At 45.2% G+C, this 22,200-nt stretch overlaps 1 protein-coding gene across 5 annotated transcripts in view; it reads left to right on the forward strand.

Annotated features, from left to right (window-relative positions):
• CAMTA1 (calmodulin binding transcription activator 1) overlaps window positions 1-20,195 on the forward strand; it is a gene marked incomplete at both ends in the record, with an annotated part of 245,308 nt that extends 225,113 nt beyond the window's left edge. For 3 of the 5 annotated variants that reach the window (XM_084274547.1, XM_084274550.1, XM_084274548.1), the window contains 8 exons: window positions 1,292-1,479; window positions 1,892-2,138; window positions 2,583-2,654; window positions 3,619-3,639; window positions 6,350-6,543; window positions 6,682-6,756; window positions 11,258-11,288; window positions 20,132-20,164. In XM_084274547.1, the coding sequence (XP_084130673.1) occupies window positions 1,292-1,479; window positions 1,892-2,138; window positions 2,583-2,654; window positions 3,619-3,639; window positions 6,350-6,543; window positions 6,682-6,756; window positions 11,258-11,288; window positions 20,132-20,164 (861 nt within the window). Of the gene's footprint in view, window positions 1-1,291; window positions 1,480-1,891; window positions 2,139-2,582; window positions 2,655-3,618; window positions 3,640-6,349; window positions 6,544-6,681; window positions 6,757-11,257; window positions 11,289-20,131 lie in introns of all 5 variants that reach the window. The other 2 variants (XM_084274546.1, XM_084274549.1) reach the window with 2 other exon arrangements.
• Window positions 20,196-22,200: the final 2,005 nt, after the last annotated feature.

Here is a 22,200-nt window from a genome sequence, read left to right on the forward strand (position 1 = left end):
AGAAACTTCTGTGGAGGCCTTTAGAGAGTCTGAATTGTGTTTGTGAAACAAGGTGGCCATACCATCAATGTATACCTTCTCCCAGTTTCAAAGGGCATCCTTTCAACCCAGGCAGAAAAGCGGCTCGTGTTTGGGGTCATGCACTGGTATACACTCCACAGTGTACAGAATGCACACAAAATTGTTTGCAGTTTTGCAAAGAGAAAGGAAAAGGCAGAGCCTCCTGTTCATACCAGTAAACGAGACTAAGGTGGGTTCCACAGTCTTTTGGGAGCTGGGAAGCAGTCCTTGCAAAGATAAGGTGACTCCAGAGAGGCAGTGTTTGCAGGCCATGCTGCTCACTTTAAAGGGCAGGGAGATAAGAGTTGAGAAGGGTAGAGACAGTGGCTTTGGGGAAGGAAGAATCCCACCATGTGTGCAATAGAGGAAATGCAAAACACCACAGAAGCAGATCAGACAAGTGAGGGGTCCTCACTGGGGCAAGGATACTGTGTTTGGTCTTCTGAGTGAGGTGAGTAATGGGAGCTCAGCCTAAGTGCACTGCCTTGGCATCTCTACTCTCATATTGCTGACATAACATGAATGAAGCAGATCTTTGCAAAAACCCTTGTTTTCTGTTCTCTTTGTTAAAAATTCTTGTGAAACTTGGGGAGTGGCTTCAGGAGAATTCCTGACAAAGTGGTAGAGCACTGGAACAGGCTCCCCAGGGAAGTGGTCCCAGCACTGAGCTTGACTGAGTTCAAGAAGCGTCTGGATGATGCCCTCAGTCCCATGCTCTGATTTGGCTGGCCCTTTGTGGAGCCAGGAGTTGGACTTGATGGTCCTCACAGGTCGCTTCCAACTCAGGATATTCTATGAAAGCTGTGGTCCCAAGGCTTTTAACTTCTCTTGATGTGCCTTAATTGTCCTGTTGTGCTGTACTGCACATCTTTGTGAACATGGCAAGATGGCTTTTTCTTTGGAGACAAGGTACTAATGACAGCTGTTGGTAGTGAACAGCAACAGTCCAGTGGTACAGACCTTTCAGCACATCTCTCAGGCTGCCTGTACACTCGGTGAAAAAGCAGTCTAGGGAATCTGAAGCCCTGCAGTGCTTTGTCAGAAGAGGCAGAAAATCCAACAAGCTTTGGTTAATGAGTTTCTCTCCAATGCTGAGACAAACAGTAGATTCCAGCTGCCACAAGTTTGGGGAAGGTGGGGCTGTGTCTAAAGCTGACCTGTAATGTGCAAGCAGGAGGCTTCTGCGACCAGGCAGCAAAAGTCTGCTTTGCTTTGCTCTCCCCTGTGGCAGGTGAACATGATGACACTTGCAGAGCACATTATTGAAGCCACGCCTGACAGGATCAAGCGGGAGAATTTTGTGCCGATGGAGTCACCGCTGGTGGAGAGAACGGACAATGCTGCCATGAGCACCACAATGAGCTGGCTGGCCAGTTACCTTGCTGATGTCGATCATCTGCCAAGTGCTGCACAGATAAGGTCAGTAAGAGCTGGGAAACAGCCCTGGGTTTTTGAGCGCTCTGAGGGCTGGGCAGCATGCACTGATTCTTTAGCCAGCAGATGCTGTTTCTCTGTGGGACTCTATGCTGATGTTCCAAGCTCAACTGCACTCCGGTGCTCAGCTGTGCCATTGCCAGCACAGCTACAAACTCCTGGAAGAACAGGAGTGCATGCAGCAGGGGGGGAAAGTGCACAGGAGGTTTGACTTGTGACTTCTCATCCAGTGCCAAGCCTGTGCACTCTGCTACGGATAGGCTCAGGAGTGTGGGATGTTGCTTGGAGAGAGGGTGGGGAGCATGAGCTGCTGTCTTGAACTCAGAAATGTCCTTGTCTGTGATGCCAGCCCAGACGCTTTCTGAGACAATAATTCCTACTGTGATTGATATTTCAGAAGTCTGTATAGTGAACCCCTGACCCCTTCTTCGAACACCAGCTTGAGCCCTGCAGGCTCACCAATCAGTGAAATAGCTTTTGAGAAACCCAGCCTTCCCTCGGCAGCAGACTGGTCTGAATTTCTGAGTGCATCCACCAGCGAGAAGGTAGAAAATGAGTTTGCACAGTTAACTCTGTCTGATCATGAGCAGAGAGAACTCTATGAAGCTGCCAAACTCGTCCAGACAGTGTTCAGGAAATACAAGGTATGTGGCCAAAACGCCCAGTGTCTTCCTTGTTGGGTGTGAGAGAGTATAATCTGTTACAAAACATCTCCATCCTGGGACAAAAATAACAGTTTCTGTCATAACCTTTCCAGTGTTTCTGACATTTACCTGCTGATCTTTACCCAGCACCTGCCATACTGGGGAGAGCATGACATGCCATAGAATGCCCCCTGTGCTGGAACATTCACAGAGCATATCCTCAAAATACACCCCATAGGTTCTGGTTAGTTGCCTGCTTGATGTAAAGATCAATTCTGAGGCTCTTTCCTTCTGTGAATCAACAGTAGAGAGATCTCCAGGAAATATCTAGACCTGAATTGGAGTAGGAGAGGTTTAGAAGTAGGTCCCTGCCAGCGTGTGAGCCACTTAACATCATCTGTTCTGCTTTTTGGGGAGTACTTACTGCTTCTTTCCTTCATGTAGGGTCGTCCGCTCCGGGAGCAGCAAGAGGTGGCTGCTGCTGTGATTCAGCGTTGCTACCGAAAGTACAAACAGGTAATCGAGGAAGTGACACCTCATGAAGTAACACCAGGTGCCAGAACACAGCACTTGGGAATGGGAATTACCTGACTGTTCCTCCTGCATGCTGTTCAGTGAGCAGTAATGAAATATCCTGCTCAGGAAAAATTGAGAAGGGAAGAAGATTCACGTCCTGAATTGTAACTTTGGAGGAAATCCTGGAAAGGGTTTGGTTTGTGATGCTGTCTGCATTTTTTTGCTAGGAGATGGAGGGCAGTGATGTGTTCCATGCTGGCAGTGACACATTCCATATTGGCCTTTTTGCATGACTAGTTGCTTGCCAAATTTCATTGTGAAATTGAAGTTGGTTTTGCCTTTGCTAAAGGTGAAGATGAAAAATAGGTTGGTTTATTCTGCACATACTAAACACTTAAACTATGGGAAGTCACATGTTTTAGCTTGATGCAAGTTGTTCCAGGACTGAGGCTGTTCTCCAGACTCTAGTTGGAGATATGCTTTTAGGCTGAGTTCTCAACCCCAGAAAAAGAAGATACTTCTACCTTTTGATGGTTGGGCTTTGGGGTTGGTTTTTTTTGGTTGTTTTTTTTGTTTTGGTGTTGGTTGTGGGGTGGTTAGAGCCCACATACCACTTATCCTTGCTAGACTCAAGCTGGCTGATGCCTGGCAGCATGTTATGTAAAATGAAAGGCAAGATGTGCTCTTTTACAGCCTTCAGAACCATTTATTTGGAAGCCTTTCTAGTGTTAGGTGATTGCATCATGATTCACATTCGACCTGTCACATGGCTGTCATTCTGGAGTGATGCTTCCTGTAATAAGGAAGTTGAATTCCTCTCAAAGACTGCTTTGTCTTGGATCCTGGAGTCACTGCTTCCTGAAAGAAGATGGTTTTGTTTTGGGGTTTTGGTGGTTGTTTTTTTTTTTTCATTCCTTATTTGCAGAACTAACATTAACTGTGTATTTTTCTGTTTTTCCCTAAGCTTACTTGGATAGCCTTGAAGGTAATACAAACACTATTTTGGAAACAGTTCCCTGTGGGTCACTAACTTTTCACATTCAATATAAAACAGGAGAACCTGGCATTTCAATGAATGTTTTAATAGTATCCACAAGTAAATCTCTGTGGTTGAGAAATCACTGACAAACCAAACCTCACGGGAGGCACGCAGTGGCTGGTGTGCCACAGCATATCAACCTAGTAATACAACTAAATAAATACAAAGTCTCTCCTGCTTCTACAGGTACTTGTATAAGCAGTGATGGGCAGGGGCATGGGAAAGGTTTTGAAGCCAGTTTTTGGAGGACAAGCTTTCCTTTGCTGTCGATTAGCCATGACTCTGTTACATTTGCCTTGGCATTTGGGGACTGCAAGAGAAATCCCATCCCTACAGCCAGTGCCCTCTGCATTCTCCCTGCCCACCAAAGCAGTGTGAGCATTTATCTTGGAAATACCTGTGCCCTGAATTCCTCAGACCACAGTCTTAGGTATGTTGCTGCTCATGCCAGAGGCACAGCAGCTGATGCTGGTCTCAGTTGTGCATGGCCCATAATTAGCAATGTGAAAATGGATTTCCCAGCAGTGGAACATGTTGCTCTCATCATACTAGATTCAGCTGAGTTTCTCTTGGAGCTGTTCTAAAGGCAGAGCATGCTCTTCCTAGGAAGAACGTGTCCTCAGGGTAATTTTCTATCCACAGCTTCCACCTGAAGCCGTGGTTCTGTATCAAAGTACTGTTCTGTCAGCACAGGTGAGCTGAGCTTCCCAGGGCCCCTGTACAAACAGAGGCTCACTGCTTCACCCAGGTTAGGGGACTTCTCCATTTATCTTCTTCCCAGCTGGAGGGCAAAAGAGGAGAGGGAGTGGCTAATCAGCTACGTGGGTCTTAGAGTTGAATGCAGACATATTTGGTCTAGCTTAGCCAGTAACTGCTATTTTATCTTTCATGTGCCTGATTCCTCTATTATGTTACTGTGTTGCTGAGATCAGCACAGCCTTATGACTAGATTTGAACAGTCATAGCTCACATCCCAGCTTCATATTTGAACCCTTCTATTCAGGGGTTTGTAACTCAGCCACAGAAGTCCCATCTGGGCTAAAAATTGGAAGGGAAACCATGACAAGCCCATAAGTGGACTTGTTTTAAAATAGCTTCTTGAAAAACCTCAATCTGATCTATTTCATTAAAAATGTTTAAAAAGAAAACAAATAAACAAATAAAAACCACAAGGAAATGAATAATGGCAAAATATAACTGCACCTAATGACTGCTTCAATTCCAGAAAGTGAAATTTGGTAAATAGTGGCCTGTGATGATATTGGAGGGGTTTTTGCTTTGGAGTGTTGTTGATGGGGAGTGGGAGTTGGTGTTTGTTTGCTTTTTGAGGTTTTTACCCCAATAGACAGGAAAACTCCATTGAGATATGTTAGGACGTTACCCTGCATGGGGCAGCACCTCTGTTGCCTATTTCTGTGTCTCATCTGTCTGACAAAGTGAGCAGAAGTCACAGTTGATAAAAGACCCAGGAACAACAGGCACATACGTTTTGAAAGTGTTGAAACTTTCAAAATAAGATCAGTAAACACTAAAAGCCTCTGTTGTAGTGTTAGTTCAGAGGTATGAGTGCAACTTCTATACCTTATTCTCCATCTGTGTTGTTAAAAGGGACTTAAAAATATGCATGAAGGCATCAGGCTTCCATGAAACCTGTCCTGCAGTGTCCCCTGGCAGCTGCTTGTGAAAATGAACTGTGTCCTAGCTGAAAAACAGGACAGCAGCTCTCCCATCTACCTGCATGCTTTAAAAGGAAAAGGATGTAAAATAAAGAAAATTTTCATCTTAAGAGCTTGTGCCTACTTTATGTGAAATCACAGGGCTAGAAATGATAGAGGGCTAGAGGGGATTTTGGATGTGTGTGACTGCTCACTCAAATTCACAAGTTCAGTGGATGCATGTTATAGATGTGTGATGAGATTCAGTTTTGCCTGTGACTTAGGCTCAGGATTGGACTTGCTTAATTAACTATTGGGATTTCGGGGCTTTGTTTGGTTTTGGGGGTTTTGTTTGAGGTTTTTCTAAAGATAGAATCACATCAATCCATAATTTGAAATGTTTGGTTTTAAACTAATATCTGAGCAACCAAAACTTTGAGAGTACTGTGCTGTCCTGGGTAAGTGAAATACACTTGTGAGCAGCAGACCTCATTCTTGATTTGTTTAAAATACACTTTTAAAGGAAGACACAAACCCCCCACATGTTTTGGTTTTAATTTTTTAGTGGTTTGGAATAGTCATTCACACTGCTTTATCCTTACAGTCACTTAGTTGGGCATACTTTGCTGCTGCTGCTATGAGCCTTCACTAAGGATGGCTGCACAGAAACAGCCCTCCTGGACTTTGTGATGAGATTTCTTTATGCAAGGGAAACAAACAAGCCATGGTCCCTGGCATGTACCCGTAGAGCTTCTGCCAGCTAGGTATTACCTGAAACCAATCCCATCAAACTATTCCAGGGGCAGCAAGACAGGTGGTTGCTTTCTTGATGCTGACTAGGTTCTGCATCTCATCTCACAGTAGCTGCAGATTGCTGCCACCCTGTTCTCATATGGTTCAGTGAGCAGATGCTTGTTGTGGAGTCTTAGTGGCACAGGAGCCGCTCCCTGCAGGCACCGCTGGAATGCCTCAGCGTCTCTCTCTGTCTCTTTCTCTTGCAGTATGCACTTTATAAGAAGATGACACAAGCTGCCATTCTTATCCAGAGCAAATTCCGAAGCTACTATGAGCAGAAGAAATTCCAGCAGAGCCGACGAGCTGCGATGCTGATCCAGCAGTACTATCGGAGCTACAAAGAGTGCGGGAAGAGGAGGCAAAACCGCCGGGCAGCCACCATCGTCCAGCAGAAACTCAGGTGAGCTGCTGGGGGTTAGATGCTGCCAGGATCTTTACAGGCTGGTTTTTTTATGCTCGCTGGGGTCATTGCTCTTGCCTTTGGTGTTATTCCCCTTGGTTTTGCCTGCACTTCAGTGTCGGGTTTCTTTGTGTTTAGAAGCAGCCTGCTCACGAAGAAGCAGGATCAAGCTGCTCGCAAGATCATGCGGTTTCTACGACGCTGCCGCCACAGGTATGGTGCTGCCTTTGGTATCTGCCCTTCGTTAGAGCTATTCCAGTGTGTCAGCAATCAGGGCAATGTAACAGACAGTAGAGTCAGCTCACTACAGATCTTCTGTTTGAATAGTAAAGCCCAGCTGCTTCCAAGACAAACTGGAAAAAAAAGGACATCTCTAACCTTAGGATTGTGGCTGGAAGAGAATGATGCTCAGCTCCAGCAGCCCAGGTTGTGTTGGGTAGGCACAGAATAAAGAAACTTGGAGCAAGCAAGACACATGAGTGTAAAAGCTGGAGTTGAAGTCTTAAAAAAAGCTTACTGACTCACAGGTACACCCCGTCAGCTCTGCACAAAGTATGTGTGGTAGGTGGGAAAATGCAACATGTGATGTGCACTGGAAATGCCTTTAGTTTGTTTAGTTTGTTCACAGGATCATTTGGTAAACTCTAATCAATTACAGCTTCTTTTCCATTTCCATGTGAATAGATGGAATGTGCCAACAGAGCAGCTGATAGGTTAGTTCCTGTCAGCCACTCCACACCTACCTCAGTAAAATGGGAGTGAAGATGAATCATCCTCCAGTGTGGGAACCTGCGCAGGCTTGCCAAAGTTCTGGCATGTGGCAGCTACTGCTGCCATGCCAGCACTCTGCTACATGCAGGGCACTTGTTCTGATTTTTTCAATGAGAGGATCCTATATCTGTTCAGGTTACAGGCTGGAACTTTATCTAGACTAAAGTGAATTTTGACTCTGCTCCTTCCATTCTCACCACACATGCATTTCATCCACACAGGAGCTGGTCAGACCTGATGCATTTCGAAGCATGTCTAGTTCAGCCCAGTGATGTTTCAACAAGGAGAGCTCTGAGAGGCAGAGAGGCACGTGATAAATTTGATGGTAGAAACAGACTTGGTCCATTTTGTAGGATTTCAGAGCTGCAGTTGGAGGAGGTCAGTGTGACTCATATTGTGGAAGGAGATCTTACCTGAAGGTTCCTTGGGAAGTAACATGTGTGGACAAGAAAGAGGGCTTTATAGTTTACAGGCCAATTCCAAATGCACTTGAAACAGCCACAGTTGTTCATGTAGAAGCACGAGTGGCTTCGTGCTCTCAGCAGTGCACGTGGTAGAGACCATAAGGTTTGTTTTATTGTGTGTGTTGGGTAGTGTGTCCTGCTGAAGCAGGCAGAGGCTCAGAATGTTTGTATCCACTCTTGGACCTGCTTAAGATCAAGGCTGTCCCTGGGGAAGCCATGCCCCCGTTTCCATCCATGGAGGCTCCAGAGGCTGCCACAGCCAACGCACACCGGCCCAGAGAACACCTCGTGACTGGCTGTATCATTGGGTCTCCCACCAGTGTCTGGGATGTGCCATGCACTTCAACTATGCTCATTTAAGACTCCAGCTGTCAGATAACCCAGACTCTCCAGGGCTTAAATTGCCTGTGATTCCAGTAGTTTTTCTTGCCTTCAGCCCATTACCTTCCTCTCTTTCAGCATCTGCTGTTTCCTTTGTAGATCAAGACCCTCCTTCGCGTCACTGAAGTTTGCAGGCAAGTCCTTCCCTCTGCCTGTAGTCTGTCTCCTCTCTTCAGCACTGTGGTCACTGCTGCAGTGTGTCTCTGGGAGGCAGGTTGTTGAGGCCTTGGGTGTTTATAGAGAAGAAGTACAAAGAAGCAGGGGGTCTGTTGTCAGTGGGCTGCCTGTGGCTTACACCACACTGCGCAGTATTTGAAGTGAGTAGCCCGGTCTGTGTCCATAGGTGCTTTGTTGTGGCTACTGAGGAGTTCCTTCTAGGAATCCAACCTTTCTTGGCTAGGATGTGACCTCAGAAAGAAGTAATTTGTTTCCACAGAGGATGTTAACTGTGTTTCAAAACTGCATTCCTTTTTGTTCCAGAACAAAAATGGTCCTGCAGTCCTGGCCATGTGCTTTCTCCAAGCAATCATAAGGGCTTTAAACTGTGTTAGTAACTGCTATTATTAACTGGCACAACTTTGAACCAGGGGCATTCTGGCATTGGTAAATGCTAAAAGTCAAAGCAAGGCTTAACCAAGTGACAAAACCAGCATTTAGAATCTGCTTGAGACACAAATTCCCCAGCTTACTGCACTGACAGAACTTTAGAATTGAGACAGGTTTGGCCTCCTTCCCTGTATTCTTCTCACTTGCCAAGAAAAGCTCTAGCAAGCAGTTGCCAAGAAAGAAGTTTTCTAAACCACTTTGTGCTCCCTGAGCTGCTTCCATGGTCCTGGGGTTGCACTTGTGGGAAGATCTCACAGGCCCACAGACTCTCCTGGCTGCTGACACTGTGCAGAGACCTGGTCCCTGTGCTTGCTTGCTCTTAGTGAAGAACAGCTCACACGTCGGGTTCTTAGAGCTCTTAGTGCCACACAGGGTTTTGAAGGTGGATTGAAGCCTTTTGCTTGTGTAAACAGCTGCAAGGGAAGAGTAGACAAGTGGAAATGGTACAGATGTACTTACTAAGATGGAGCGTCCCCTGCTTTGGGTTCTCAGCTGACTCAGACCTGTTTGCTTCCTTGGCCCCTGGCCTGACTGGCAGATCCATGTGCTTTCCCTGGCACAGCCATATCCTGGCAAAACCACTAGTATTCATTCCTTCCCAAGCTTGACCCTGAACCTCCTTTCCCAGATGCCCTGCTCACAGTGTGTGGATGCTGGAGTAGCAGGTGGGAAATGAAGGAACAGCTTCCTGCTCATCTGCTCTTTTTCAGGATTTCTGAATTCTTTTTTCTGTGTCTTAATAATTACATTTATCCCTCACTGCCTGACTTTTTCTTACCTCTTTCTAAGGATAGAGTAATAAATCTCAGGGTGTCAAGTAAGTCTAAAAGCACCTCTGTGTAAGCCTCCTAATTGTATCCATTCAGTCTACTGTGCGTCCTGTGTAACGCTGACACAGGATGCAGCTGACAACAATGTGACTGCTACTTAGGCTAACAGCCACACACACTGTGTCAGGAGTACTGCTTGTTGAAATCCCATCACAGACTCCTCTTGAAATGCTCCAAATTAGCACACTGCTGTCATAAACAAGAAATTAAGCAAGCCCTAGGGTCCTGAACATCCAGGGCAAACCGTAACAAGCCAGCATCTAACGTTACCTGATGCTCTGTAGGGTAAAAATGGCACTATGGAGCCACTTGTTAAACCCTTGTCAGTACATGGGTTAGAAATGACAGATACTGTCTGGTTGGTTGGGGTATTTTTCCTATTTTAACTTGATTGAGGTCTACTTTAAGCCAATTATGAGAACTCTGTCTCTGCTAGCATTCAGAACAGCTCAAATGGTCTTGTCCTATTTTGCTTATTAGTTTCTTGGCACCAAGGCTCAGTAGTCCAAGCATGGTTCCTGTCAGCTTGAGGGCACAGAGTGCATAGGCAGATTGGTCTCCTGTTTTCTGATCTCCTGAACTTATGTCTGTTGCCTGGTCAGACAGTATTTCAGGTGTTTTGAGGGACTTGCAGGCTGTGGTTGGAGCTCTCAGTAATGGATGTGTAGACAGTGATGAAAATCAGAAAAGACTTGTAAGTTTTGGTTGAATCTGTTCCTAGAGAAGTTACTGGAGCTCTACTAGCTGAATATTATCAGGTGTCATGGAGACAAAACTGGTCATTCATCAGCAGCAGTCATTCTGACAGACATGTATTGTTTCCTTTTGACTTTGGAAAAAAACCCATATTTATCCATCTATTGTCATATTCTCAAAGATCTGGTGAAAAACATGCATCAGCCATAACATGGCATCAACATGACTTGTCACAGCAGCATTGTTTGTCAAGGAATGAGAAACAGAAACTTCCTGGGCTCCCAGGAGACCTTCACACATCTTCCTGTGGTGCCCAGACCTGCAGGCTGACACTTGACTAACCTTCAACCCAAGCCTGCCAGTACACCTACTGTGAGTTGAGCTCTCTCCTGGCACCCTGTGTGAGGCAAAACAAGGGTCTGTGTATTTAGTGCTCGATGATCTGCAGGTATCACTCCTCTAGAACCACAGGAAATGCAAGAGCTCCAAAGTGAGCTGGGGTTTGTTGAGCTGAATCCATGTGTGGTCCCTACAGTCAGCTGTCGCTGGGAAGGTAACCTCCTGTTTCCTCTTCATTCTCCCATTCTTAAAAAAAAACCTGTTCTGAGAGGTGACTACACAGTTGCTAGGCTGGGATTATAATCTGCAGTGGTATTTTATGGAGTAGCAATTGGAATGAGATAGAAAACTGCAAGGGAAGATAGGGTGCAGCTAGAAGTGCCCCGGGGACAACAGCATTGGGTTGATTTTGCTTGCTTATTACTTTTCCTGCCCTAAAAATCCTAAACACAGGACTGCTCTTCCCTGGTAAAGAGGAGGAGTCCAGTAGGCAGGAGTGGGAAGGGTTCTTTCTCTCCAGGCAAGCAGAAGTGTTGTCTCCTCCTCCCTGAAGTGAAGCTCTTGGTAAGGTACAGTTATTGCCATGTGTGTGCTAATAGCTCTTTGGTATTGTTTTGCTATCTGAAGCCCACTGGTGGACCATAGGCTGTACAAAAGGGTGAGTGTAGCTGCCTGCTAGCCAGTTCCTCTCTTCCATTTTAAATATTTTTTGCTTTCTGCTTGCTTGCATGGGGCTGCAGCCAAGATATGCCAGTAAGATTCACCTCCATTAATGATATCAAAAAGAATATTGTATAAACTAACCCTACTGCAACAACTAACACTGCTGCTTTTGTAACAGGACAGAGCTCTGCAGTAGATGTTACCAATGCATGAATGTGTGAAAAAGGACATGTATCTTCATTCTGGGCATGCTTAGGTGGTGGTGTTGGGGTATTTTTTCAGTATCTGAAATGGCTGTTAGTAGATCTTGGGACGTGGTGGGGTCTGTACTCACATACAACCAGGAACAGTGTCCTTTGTGGTGGGACTGTGACAGTGTTCTGGCTAGATCACAGGAAGCTGCAGTAAAGATGCATGCAGCCTACTTGAGATGGGTGTTTGTTCCTACCTGAGCCAGAGAGAAGCAGATGAGCTCTTCACACTGCTTTTTACTCCCTAAGGTGTTTAAGCACCAGTGCTTATCTTCTAGAAGTTGTTTGGTAAATCACACATCCAGTTACCTTACCAGGACCAGCTTTTTGGCAGCTGCTTCTCTCAGCTGATAATCTACAGACAGGGAAGGAAACCCAAACACCTGAAGTGGAAATGGAGTGTGTTATAGTAAGGGCCAAGTGAGCTTCTGTGGGGACTCTGGTTCTCAGTGTGAAGAGTCCATTCACCATTGTGCTTGGCACCTTGGGAATGTCCTGAAGCATTCCCAGGACCCCTCACAGTCCCTGTAGGAGCAGAGAAAGCTCTGGCTGTCAGGGCACATCCCTGAGCTGGCATCAGGACTGCTCAGTGCCAACTTGCGTTTGAGAGGTAGCAGACAACAGGGGTTTTCTTTATCAAAAGCTGCAGCTGGAAATACCACCAGTCGTGTGCTTATTACTCCTGGTTTGACAAGGGAGGAGAGGCAGAGGGAGGCCTGACCTGGACTCCTGCTTCCATGTAACGTTCAGTCAGAAGACAAAACCCATTTGATTGTGGAGTTTTGCTGACTTTGAATTGCAGAAATAATTTTTATGACTTGAGTCAGAAGATGACTGGGGGCTTAAGGCTGCTGGAGGCGTCGTTACTTGTTAATTACTGAGCGTACCGAAAAGCAACAGCTAATGAGTTTCTTTCCAAGCTGTTCCTTTTGTGCTACTGTTTTTTGTTGCATATCATCAGATTTTTTGTTTACAAGGACCAATTTGAACTCTTTATTAATGACAAGTGAAGTAAGAATTGGGTGAAATGGGGACAGAGGTCCAGATGTGCCTTAACTGTTTAAGTGCTGCTGTGATGGAGGGAGAGAAACGTTACTCCTGTTTGCAGACACATCAACACTGAAGCTGTTAGCCAGAAAACTGCAGTTCCAGGTCTTAGTACCTATGGTAACGTGCTATATAACCAATGCAGGTTAATTCAGGAGCTGTGTAACAATAGCTTGTATTATTGTAACAGTGGACTGGCTGGGTGACCCTTTTTTTCCACTGCTCTGATGCTTTGTCTGTAACCAGGGCTGGTGATTTTTGCTCTGCAGTTGGGTAGCTGCTCAAAAGCCTCTTGAAGAAAAAAGTTGTTTTTGAAAAATTAAATTCTCTGTAAGTAACACTTTAAAAAAATCATTTTAATTAGATAAATCGACCTTCATGTGTTGTAGGGATGTGTCTGCTGTTCTAAGAAGAAACCTGAACAAGTTTAGCCATCTTTAATGTTGGGGGCAGTGACCATACCCATGGGACAGCAACGAGTCGTGCAGAGAAATGTCAGTGTGTTACTGCAGGGCTGGGGCTGGCTCAGCACACACCTTCCCTCCTGGCAGGCAGCATCCTGCCCTCCTTCCTTCTGCCCCAAGATTGGCCTTGGGGAGGAGTGGCAGCTCCTCAGCCCCAAGGCAGCCTGTGCCTGCTGCAGCAGGAGCCCGTGAGCTCTGTGGTGAGAGATGCAGGGATGTTCAGAATACATTCCTGCCTCTACCTACTCCTGGTTTTGCAGTTTTGATGCTCTCTTCTCAGACTTCCTTCTCTCCAGAGAATTCTTACCTGGCTGATGGGACTGGTTGGTGCAGGCATGCCAACACAGTCCCTGCTGCGCTCTGCTCTCAGGCTCCTCCATCCCCCTGGGTGCCCCCAGACTCAGGCTGCCCTGTGCTGCTTTCTCCACTAGCAGGGTGTATAATCATTGATGTTTTAAGACCTCTGTTCCCTGAATAGGAAAAACAATTCAGACTTACAATGTGCATACCACAGTGGGCTATTGGATTCAAAGCTCAAAGGAATATGCAACCTACAACTTGTACGTAAAAGAGGACATCAGTTGTGCTGTTGTTCCTCTCCATTCAAAGCCAGGATTCCTACTAAGAGAGCAGATGCATGCTGCAGTCTCAAGATACACAGAAACTCACCTGTGTTGCATGTCTCTGTGCTAGTAAGGGGACTGTAGAGAGGGGCAAGTGCAGGGTCCAGGCTCACAGCACATTCAGGGCTCCCTGGACTTGAGCGAAGGTGGGGAAGCCACCCTGAGGGCACGCTTTGTGGCTGCTCTGTGGTGATTCTGCTCTAGGTGCAGCTGACAGACCAGCATCAGTACTGGGGGAGAAATAGGTGTTGCATTCTAAGGCTTTGTGTCTGTAACAGTGTGTGAGAATTCTGCAGGAGGTTGATTCTGGGGGTTCAGTAGCACTTTTCAGGTGTTGCCTTGAATGGCAGGTGGTTGAGAGGGGAGTGGGGTAGTGCTGGGCTTGTCTGGAAAAAGGAAGTGATGAGCTATCAGAAAATCTATGAGCTGCTCTTCTGCCAAAATAAGTTTGTTACAGAAGGTGATTCTTTGCTGCTTTGCATTCAACCTACGTGCACACACAGCTGGCGTGCATGCACCTGAGTCGAGTATTTCTGAGCCTTCTGATGCCCACAAGCTTACACATCCATATGTTCTGAAGGAATGCATGCAAACTGCTGTCTGATACACAGATTCCATGTATTCTGTACACTGACTCCATGCTTATGTAGTCTGCTTATGCAGATAAATGATGGCCTCCATATTTGTTGGAAAACCTCTTTTCAAAGTGGTGTAGTTAATTTCTCAGGATTTATTTGGGTTACATTCTAGCAGGATCAGGAGAGAGGGAGAGGCAGGAGATTTTATTGACCAATTTATGCAAGACAAGACTTGCAGTCTTTCTGCAGTAGATATTAAAAGACTTTCTAGGGGGGAAAAAAAATAAACCCAGTTGCTGTTGCCTTTAAGTAATAGTTCTCATCTTGGTCAACCTGCTCCAGTGGACAGATGTCAGCCAGTCGCCATGCATGCTACACAAGTGATTCCCTGCTCATTGGTTAAACCATCTGCTGTAGACTTCTGTGGAGGAGAGCTTTGCTCAAAGGCCAGATATAGGACATGAACAAAAATACATGGCTGCTTGAGCTGTGACCCTCTCTGCCATGCTCCTGGGAGGCAGGTGATCTGGACCGGGTCGCGAGGGGACAGTCTCTTCACACTGTTAGGATAGCCAGTTGCTTTCTGCCTGTGGCAAAACTTCTGTCCTCTCTGGGGCAAAACAAGCTTGTTACCTGTGATCATGGATAACAAAGAATGTATTCATTCACAGCATCTTTCATTTAAAAATAGACCCCCCCCCCTCCTACCCAATCTCTTCTGGTTTGATTAAATGCTGCTCTCCAGTTTGGGGAGCTTGCATGTCACACCTGAAGTCAGTTCCTCTGGTAAGTACAACTTTATTTCATACCTGAATAAACAACACCCACTATAGTTGGTTGTTTTCCACATACCCTTCCCTCTCTTGGCATTTCAGCAACAAATTTCTCTGCTCCTGTGCACCGAGGACTTGTAGTTTGTGTGTGTTTTTAATACATGCTGTGCAGCAGCCATGGCATTTAAGTACTCAGTTTCTCAGGTCTCTTAGTAAGAGTCACAATGGGGGAAGATTTTAAGGGATTGATAAGTCCCATTTGTTCAGGACAATGTGAGAAAATGTCATATTGGGATATGTGTACCTGCAACAAAAGTTTTCAAAGTAACTTCTCTTTTCATTTACCTCTTGCAGGGGCTGAATGTATTTGGAGCTCAAATGTGTGTGTTAAATCGCAGACTGCGTGCTCTGGGGTGTCATTCTTATTGGGCCTTTCTGTCTTTTTTGTCTTGCTGCCCAAATGAGATATCTGGAGAAAGGCAAGAGCTCCCTTTTCTTAAATATCCCACAGGCCATTTCAGCTCTCAGAGCAACAGGTAACTCGCCAGACAGCCGCCTCTGGCTCCTGCACACCCTGTCCTTGACACCCAGCGTCAGCATTCAGATTCATTAAACATTCCCCTGGCTGGGCATCATGGAGTCAATCTGATGAAGCAGCTTTGTGTTATGCTTTACCCATGAAACCATCATTTGCTGTGACTTTCTCTGAGGAGGCCTAATCCATCTGCTGACACACTCCCATGCGAGACGGGGCGGGCGCGGGGAGAGGAGCTGCCGCTCGCTTCTGGGGCTGCTGCTTTCTACATCGCTTCAGCCTGTGATGCTGCAACCCCCCCTGTATGGCAGCCAAGTGAGCAGCACGGTTGGAAGGGCAGAAGCTTGGTCTGGCTGGAGCAGGCTGGGAGCTGGGACGCAGCTCCTGAGTGTCAGAGTGCAGAGCTCACGGCTGGAATCATCATCTCTTCCCTTTCTGTGTGTCAGCACCACAGCTGTGACTCACACACCTTACCGTGGTCATCTCTACTGCACGTGCTTTTTCCATCCATCTGCTCTCAGCAGTTGCTGAGGGAATGACTTTGTACCTTAGAGGCACTGGAAGAAAAGTTATCTGAGGAGGGTTTTGCTGAAGGCCTCATCAGCACGAGAACACAGTCATGGTCCTTGCGACTCTGTGCGTGGTTTCGTTAGCTGCCAGAGTAGGATGGTACTTCTTGCTTGGAGTCTTGCAACACCTAGAGCCTTGTTACCCTCTCTGGTGTGCTCTGGCTTGCAGCCGTGTGTCACCCGAGCTCTCCTCACCTCCAGAGTCCCCATGCAGCCATGGGAACTTCCAGAACTGATCCAGATCAGCATCCCAGAGCCTGTAGACCTCTGGAAAGGTTTCTACACCATCCTCCAGCACGTGGCCTGCTGGTATTACCTGCTCTCAGGGCTCTCATTTTTCCTATTACTTTAATAATAAAAAAAAGCATCACTCCACATCTGCCAAGCTGGATTGGAGCAGAGGAGCATCCTTTCTGCAGTGCCATTCTATGCAGTCCAGTAGCTTTCTTCTCCTTAGAGCAGTTTGTCAATGCTTGTAACTGCAGATGCTGCACCTGGGCCTCTTCTCCTGCCTGAATTTAAGTGGAAAAATAAGAACCCAGGATCACGTTCTCACATGAAGGCAGTGTTGTATTGTTCACTTAAAAGCTCTCCTAGCAGCACTTTCTCAGTGGATTTCTATTTTCAAGGGTTCTACTTTGTCCAAAATTCTTTCCTGGTCAAACTGTAATTTAACTACATGTGAAAATATAAAGGGTTTATTACACTGAGCATTAATGAAGCCAAATACCAGCCTCACAGTGATGTTGACAGTTTATACTGTAACAAAATCAAAGTACTGCTAAGGAACATCCTCAGAAAGAAAACAAAGTGTTAAATGAGGACTAAAAGGACTTCTAAGACCCAGGAGAGGCTGCAGTATACACTGTCTGATGAGGATTTCATTGCAAAGCAGTTGAGTTCAGGTTCTCTTGGTGAAGCAGTCAGAGTCTGGTATGTAGCTCGATGTGTAGCCTGGTTCTGGCACCTCATGTTTAACCCTGTCTTAGAAAGAAGCAGGGCACTCACCACAGTACTTCAGTGTTGGTCTGGCCACTGATTTGGCCCACTACAGGGAGCAGTTCAGAGGTGCTTCAGTCCCACTCTGGCTGTGCAGCACTGTGGCTCCTGCAGCCTCCAGCCTGCTGCCAGGAGAGGGGGGAACCTCTCTGCCCTGGGTACCAGCTCTTCTGGGTGTGGAGAGGCAGCCAGTGGTGTTACTGTACAGATAAAGCACTCATAGTACCTCCCTGCACTCCTGTTTTTAATGTGACACATGCACAGTTATGTACAGTGAGCACAGAGGTTAGTTTAATTTTAAAAAATGTGGTAGCTTAATGGGTTTGGATGGCCATCATCATCTTGAAGCTGAAGTGGAATGCAGGGTTTGTTTTCAGCCATTACACACCAAAGAGCATCTCTCAGTAATGTACACGTGGCATTTTAAAGTCTGTAACTGCTGTAGGGAAATGCTGTACTAGTATCTGCTTGTGGTCTGGAGCCATAATTACTATTGCACTTGCAGCTCTTCTATAAGCTTGAAAATCTGTCCATAAAGCACACTTGACTGAGGGGAAAGTGTTGCATATTTCTGAGTAGGATCTGTACTAGTGCAGCTGCTGAGTGCTGCAGTGAATTAACTGCTGTTGGCATGTGTGTTGGAGTTGAACAGACTCAGTAGGTCTGTACCAGTACAGACAGTGCATGCTGTAGGTTGAGTTTTGCAGAAAAGCATGTCTTGCACTCAACAAAAGTGCTTTGTTAGTGTAGCCCTTGCATGTTGAAGTGCTAAACAAAGGTGTAGCATGTCTTGGTGAAAGAGCCACCAGCTTATCTGATGTGCATGTTCTCAGAGAGAGACCTGTAACAACAGGTAATTTGACATTACAAATGCAAACCATGCATTAATAGGTGTTATCTTGAACATAGTGAATCTAAGCTTTAAAAAGCACCTAGTGCACAGAGGCACAGGGTGTTTTAACACAGCAGTGAGCCTGGCTCACCTTCTGCTTCTAAGTGGTGCAGGAATAGGAATGTTTGTTGTCATTCTGAGGTAGAGGCTCCTTTGCTGCTGCAAGAAAAGAAGAAAACCAGACTGAAGATAGTCAGCTTGTCATTTGTGAGCATTTTCACTTCCCTGTACCAGTCCTCCTCTGTTTCACCTAACGAAAGGATGATCTGTAGCACTGTAATCCATTGTCACCCATGGGGGCAGCCTGTGTGGTATGGAGCCCAGCTCCCCCCACATCAGGGGGGTCTTCTAGACACCAGCTTGTCTAGATCCAAAACTTCCCTGAAGATTTCTCTAGGTTCTGAAAATGGCATGTGCATTTGGACTAGCAGAGCCCTCTGTCTTTCCATACATGATACTCTCAAACCATCTGGTGGAGTTAAGGTAATTAGCAAAGGTCTGACCTGTGTATTGATTAGCATCATTTACTCACTGACTCCTGTTTCCCCCAGCTCCACAAATAAAGAGAAGGCTTTTGAGTGCTTGAGCTTTGAGTCAGCTAAAACAAAGAGCTAGAAGCAGCCAGCTCCCTTTGGACTGTGACTGAGTAGTGTATGTGCAGAAAACTGAACACAGAAATCAGTGGAGTGGAGGTGTATTTATAGAGGTCAGTTTATAGCCTTCATCGTGTCCTTAGGCTAGCAGGCTGGTGCAGGAGCCAAAGGAGGATGAGTGGAAAGCTACGTGCAGAAGCTGCAAACTGGCATTGCTGCTGCTTAGCTCTCCCCATGTCTTTTACTCCCTGTACTTACTCAGGCTTTGTTGAATTGGTTTTGCTTCTGGTTGGACTCTGTGACACAGATGTGCAGCTCTGACACAATTCTTTGTACCATACCTCTGTTATTTGTGCTTCCAAGTTTCTGCTGTATCCCTTGGACATGTACATGCTTTGCTGAATCACCTACAAGTTAGTCTTGCTCTGCTCTTTTTGGGGTGCTGCCCCCCTCACAGTAGCAGAGGGGAAGCAAGAGGCCAAGGGAAGGAGCTCCCTGCAAGAGGAGGCAGAGCCAGGCTGCCCCAAGCTCAGCTGCAAACCTGCCTTGGAGGTGGGAGGGGTGGATTTGTTGTGCCTCCTCTGCTTGGAGCCTTCGCTGACACAGCCAGCCCCTCAGCCAGAGCCCAGGATGGACACTACTCCTGCACCCTTACAGAGCTCTGACTGACTTGATAGGGTTTAGAGGATTCCCTTCTCTTTGTCCTTTTAATTGTCCATTGTTCTGGCTTCCAGCAATGCCTTAGTTCTTAGGCTGACACGTGCTGGAGGAGGGAACGTGTGGTGTGTGTTCTGAAGAGTCAAACCAAAGCACCAGGGCAAGTGCAGGGAGAGCAGCTCTGCCAGGTAGTGGGTTTGTCTCCCCTGGCACACAGAGTCTTCTGCTGCTGGCTGGGAACAACATGAATCTGCTCCTGACAACATGCTAGAAAATAGGGCCACTGGCATCTGGAATATAAATCAAGTAAATTACCTTTCTCCATGCCCATCCCAGTTCTTCTCCTCACATATAGACACCCCCTCACATGGGATTTGGTGCAGCCACTGATCTTCCCATGTAAGTGGGACTGACCAATATTTCCCCTGCTGTGCTGGGTGCACCATCAAATCACTGCTGCTTCAGCAGTGCCTGGAGAAAAGAGGTCAGGGCTGAAAAGCCCCTTGCTATAACAGCTGGAATAGCAGGGAGCTGCAGGAGGAGTTAATGAACAGCCATCCAACCCCCCCAGCAATTAAATAGACCAGTGCCAGAGGGAAGTCCAGCTGCAGTGAGACCTACCAGGAAAAAACAGTAGGTGTAAAGCATAGCTTTCCCAGTGTGTTTCTCTTGGCTTTCTTGTGGGCTGTTCTCACACTTCCAACTGTTTATGGCATCAGGAATGTGCTACTCTCCCATCATGGCTCTGGGAGCTGGCTCTTTTGCAGGGGAAGCTAGAGTGAGGGATCATTTTGGGGTTTGTGTCTTGCAAAAGGTTGACAATAGAAGTGTTATATAGCTCCTCTTTGTTTTTTCAGAGTGAAAGAATTGAAAAAGGCCAAGGAACTTGAAGATCCGCAGCAGCATCCCGTAGCAATGTGACATTGCTTTTCAGACTGTTTTCATTTTCTGTTTTTAGCAGAGACATGCAACAACAACAACAACAAATACCCACTGCAGTTCTGGAAATAACCAGCTGCAGGATTTTAACAGTAATGTTTTTGGTCATTGCATTTGCACTTTCATGGACAACTTTTAATTTGTTCAGCAAGACATCTTGGAACTCAATCTTCTGTTGGATCATGGGGAAAAAAAAAACAAAAGACACCAGGAGGAAATTGTGAGTTGCTTCATTCTCCAAGAAGGAAGAAGCGATTAATTATCCTTTTCATATAGGGCTGTATTAAACACCATGTGGAACTGTACAAATATTATACCAAAAATATTGTTAAGAAAAGGTGGGAATGCACAAGCAACACAAGAATGCTGTTCCTGCACCTGTCAGTCATCTCCCAAGAAACTGAAGCTTTGAGAGTCTCAGTGGAGGGGCTTTAGATCAGTCCATCTTTATTGGGTCCATGCATCCTCATTTCCTTCGCACTTCTGTCCTTTGTGGTTTTATTTCAATCTCTACAGCACACTTAATGCAACTTTTGAAATCTGCAGGTTTTTAATACATCCCGGGGGAGCGCAGAGAGGGGCTGGTTGGTGTGTGGGGCGAACGGGTCCTGTCTGAGGAATGGGCAGAGCAGCTTCAGCAAGTTTGCAAAAGGGTTTTTGGTTTTCTTTTCTTTTTTTTTTTTTTTTTTGGTATTTTTACAAGAACCTGCAAACATATCAATTGCCATGTACTTTCTCTCATGTTCAGCACTTTATTTTCTAGCCTTACTCCCATGTACTATTACTTTTAATTGAGCTCTTCAGATGCTTTGTGAAGCACCTGGCTTTTTCTCTTCAGTGCTTGTCAAACCTCTTGTCGTTTTGCAGTCACACACATATGTTGCCTGGACATTTTATACCACCTAAAGATCAGAGTGGTGCTGCATTCTGGCCAGTAAATTTCTTATTTTGGCTACTTCATCAAAATCTGGGCAGTTTTCTGTATATATAGAAGGTAGAAATGGAAAATGAGAAAAAAAAAATATTTGAAAGGGAATATATTGATTAATTACTAAATATTTTATTCACAAAGGGTCAATAACTTGGCAAGATAAAATTATTATTTGTATAGTTTTGTCTGAATGAACGAGAAGAGTGTGGATGTATTGTTTGTACATATTGTATATATTAAAACAAAGAGATATGTGCATGAACTCAAGAAAAAAGAAATGAACAAAGCAAAGCATTAGTGGCTATGGTCTGTAAAATGAAACAAAAACTTTATTTCACTATAAGAAACTTTATTTTAAATGTTCTTTAGAAGAACATTTTTGCTAAAGCATGACTAAATGGCAAAAAAAAAAGAGCTACTGTATTTAGACTTAGGAAAAAAAAGGCAGAGCAACATTACTTTAAAAAAAAAAAAAGAAAAAAAAATGATATGTTTACATTTGATTTTGGCTACCAGGAGTTCAGTTTGGTTGGGTTTAATTTATTTCTCCCTTCCTTCCCTTTTTTCCCCCTTTTCTTTTTTCTTTTTTCTTTTTTTTTGTTTTCTTTTTGCCAATGGTGCCAAGTAATGTGAATGCTGATAATTGCTTAAGAAAATTAAGTTACTTTTGCAAAGCAGATAATCATAAGAGTACAAAAAAAACCGTATCTAGCTTAACACCATACACTCACTCCAATAAAGAACACTTAGAATGAGCATAAAATGAAAAAGAAAAAAAAAAAACAACAAAAAAAACCACAAACAAAAAAAAAGAAATAGTACAAAAGTAGAAAATATGTTTCACATTTTCATCTCTCCTGCTGGAAGTTGGAAAATGTAACAAAAATTGCACAAAAAAAGTTTAAAAAAAAAATGAAGCAAAAGTTTTAAAAAACAAAAAAAACAAAAAAAAAGAGATGCAAACTGATCTTGTAGGGGTGTCATGGTATATTGCTATTTCCACATAGTGAGGAGCCAAAGAAATTAGGTGTTTTAAAAATTGAGCTACTAATTGAA

The sequence above is a fragment of the Gallinula chloropus genome (genome assembly GCF_964237585.1).
Source record: "Gallinula chloropus genome assembly, chromosome: 23".
NCBI classification, from domain to species: Eukaryota; Metazoa; Chordata; class Aves; order Gruiformes; family Rallidae; genus Gallinula; species Gallinula chloropus.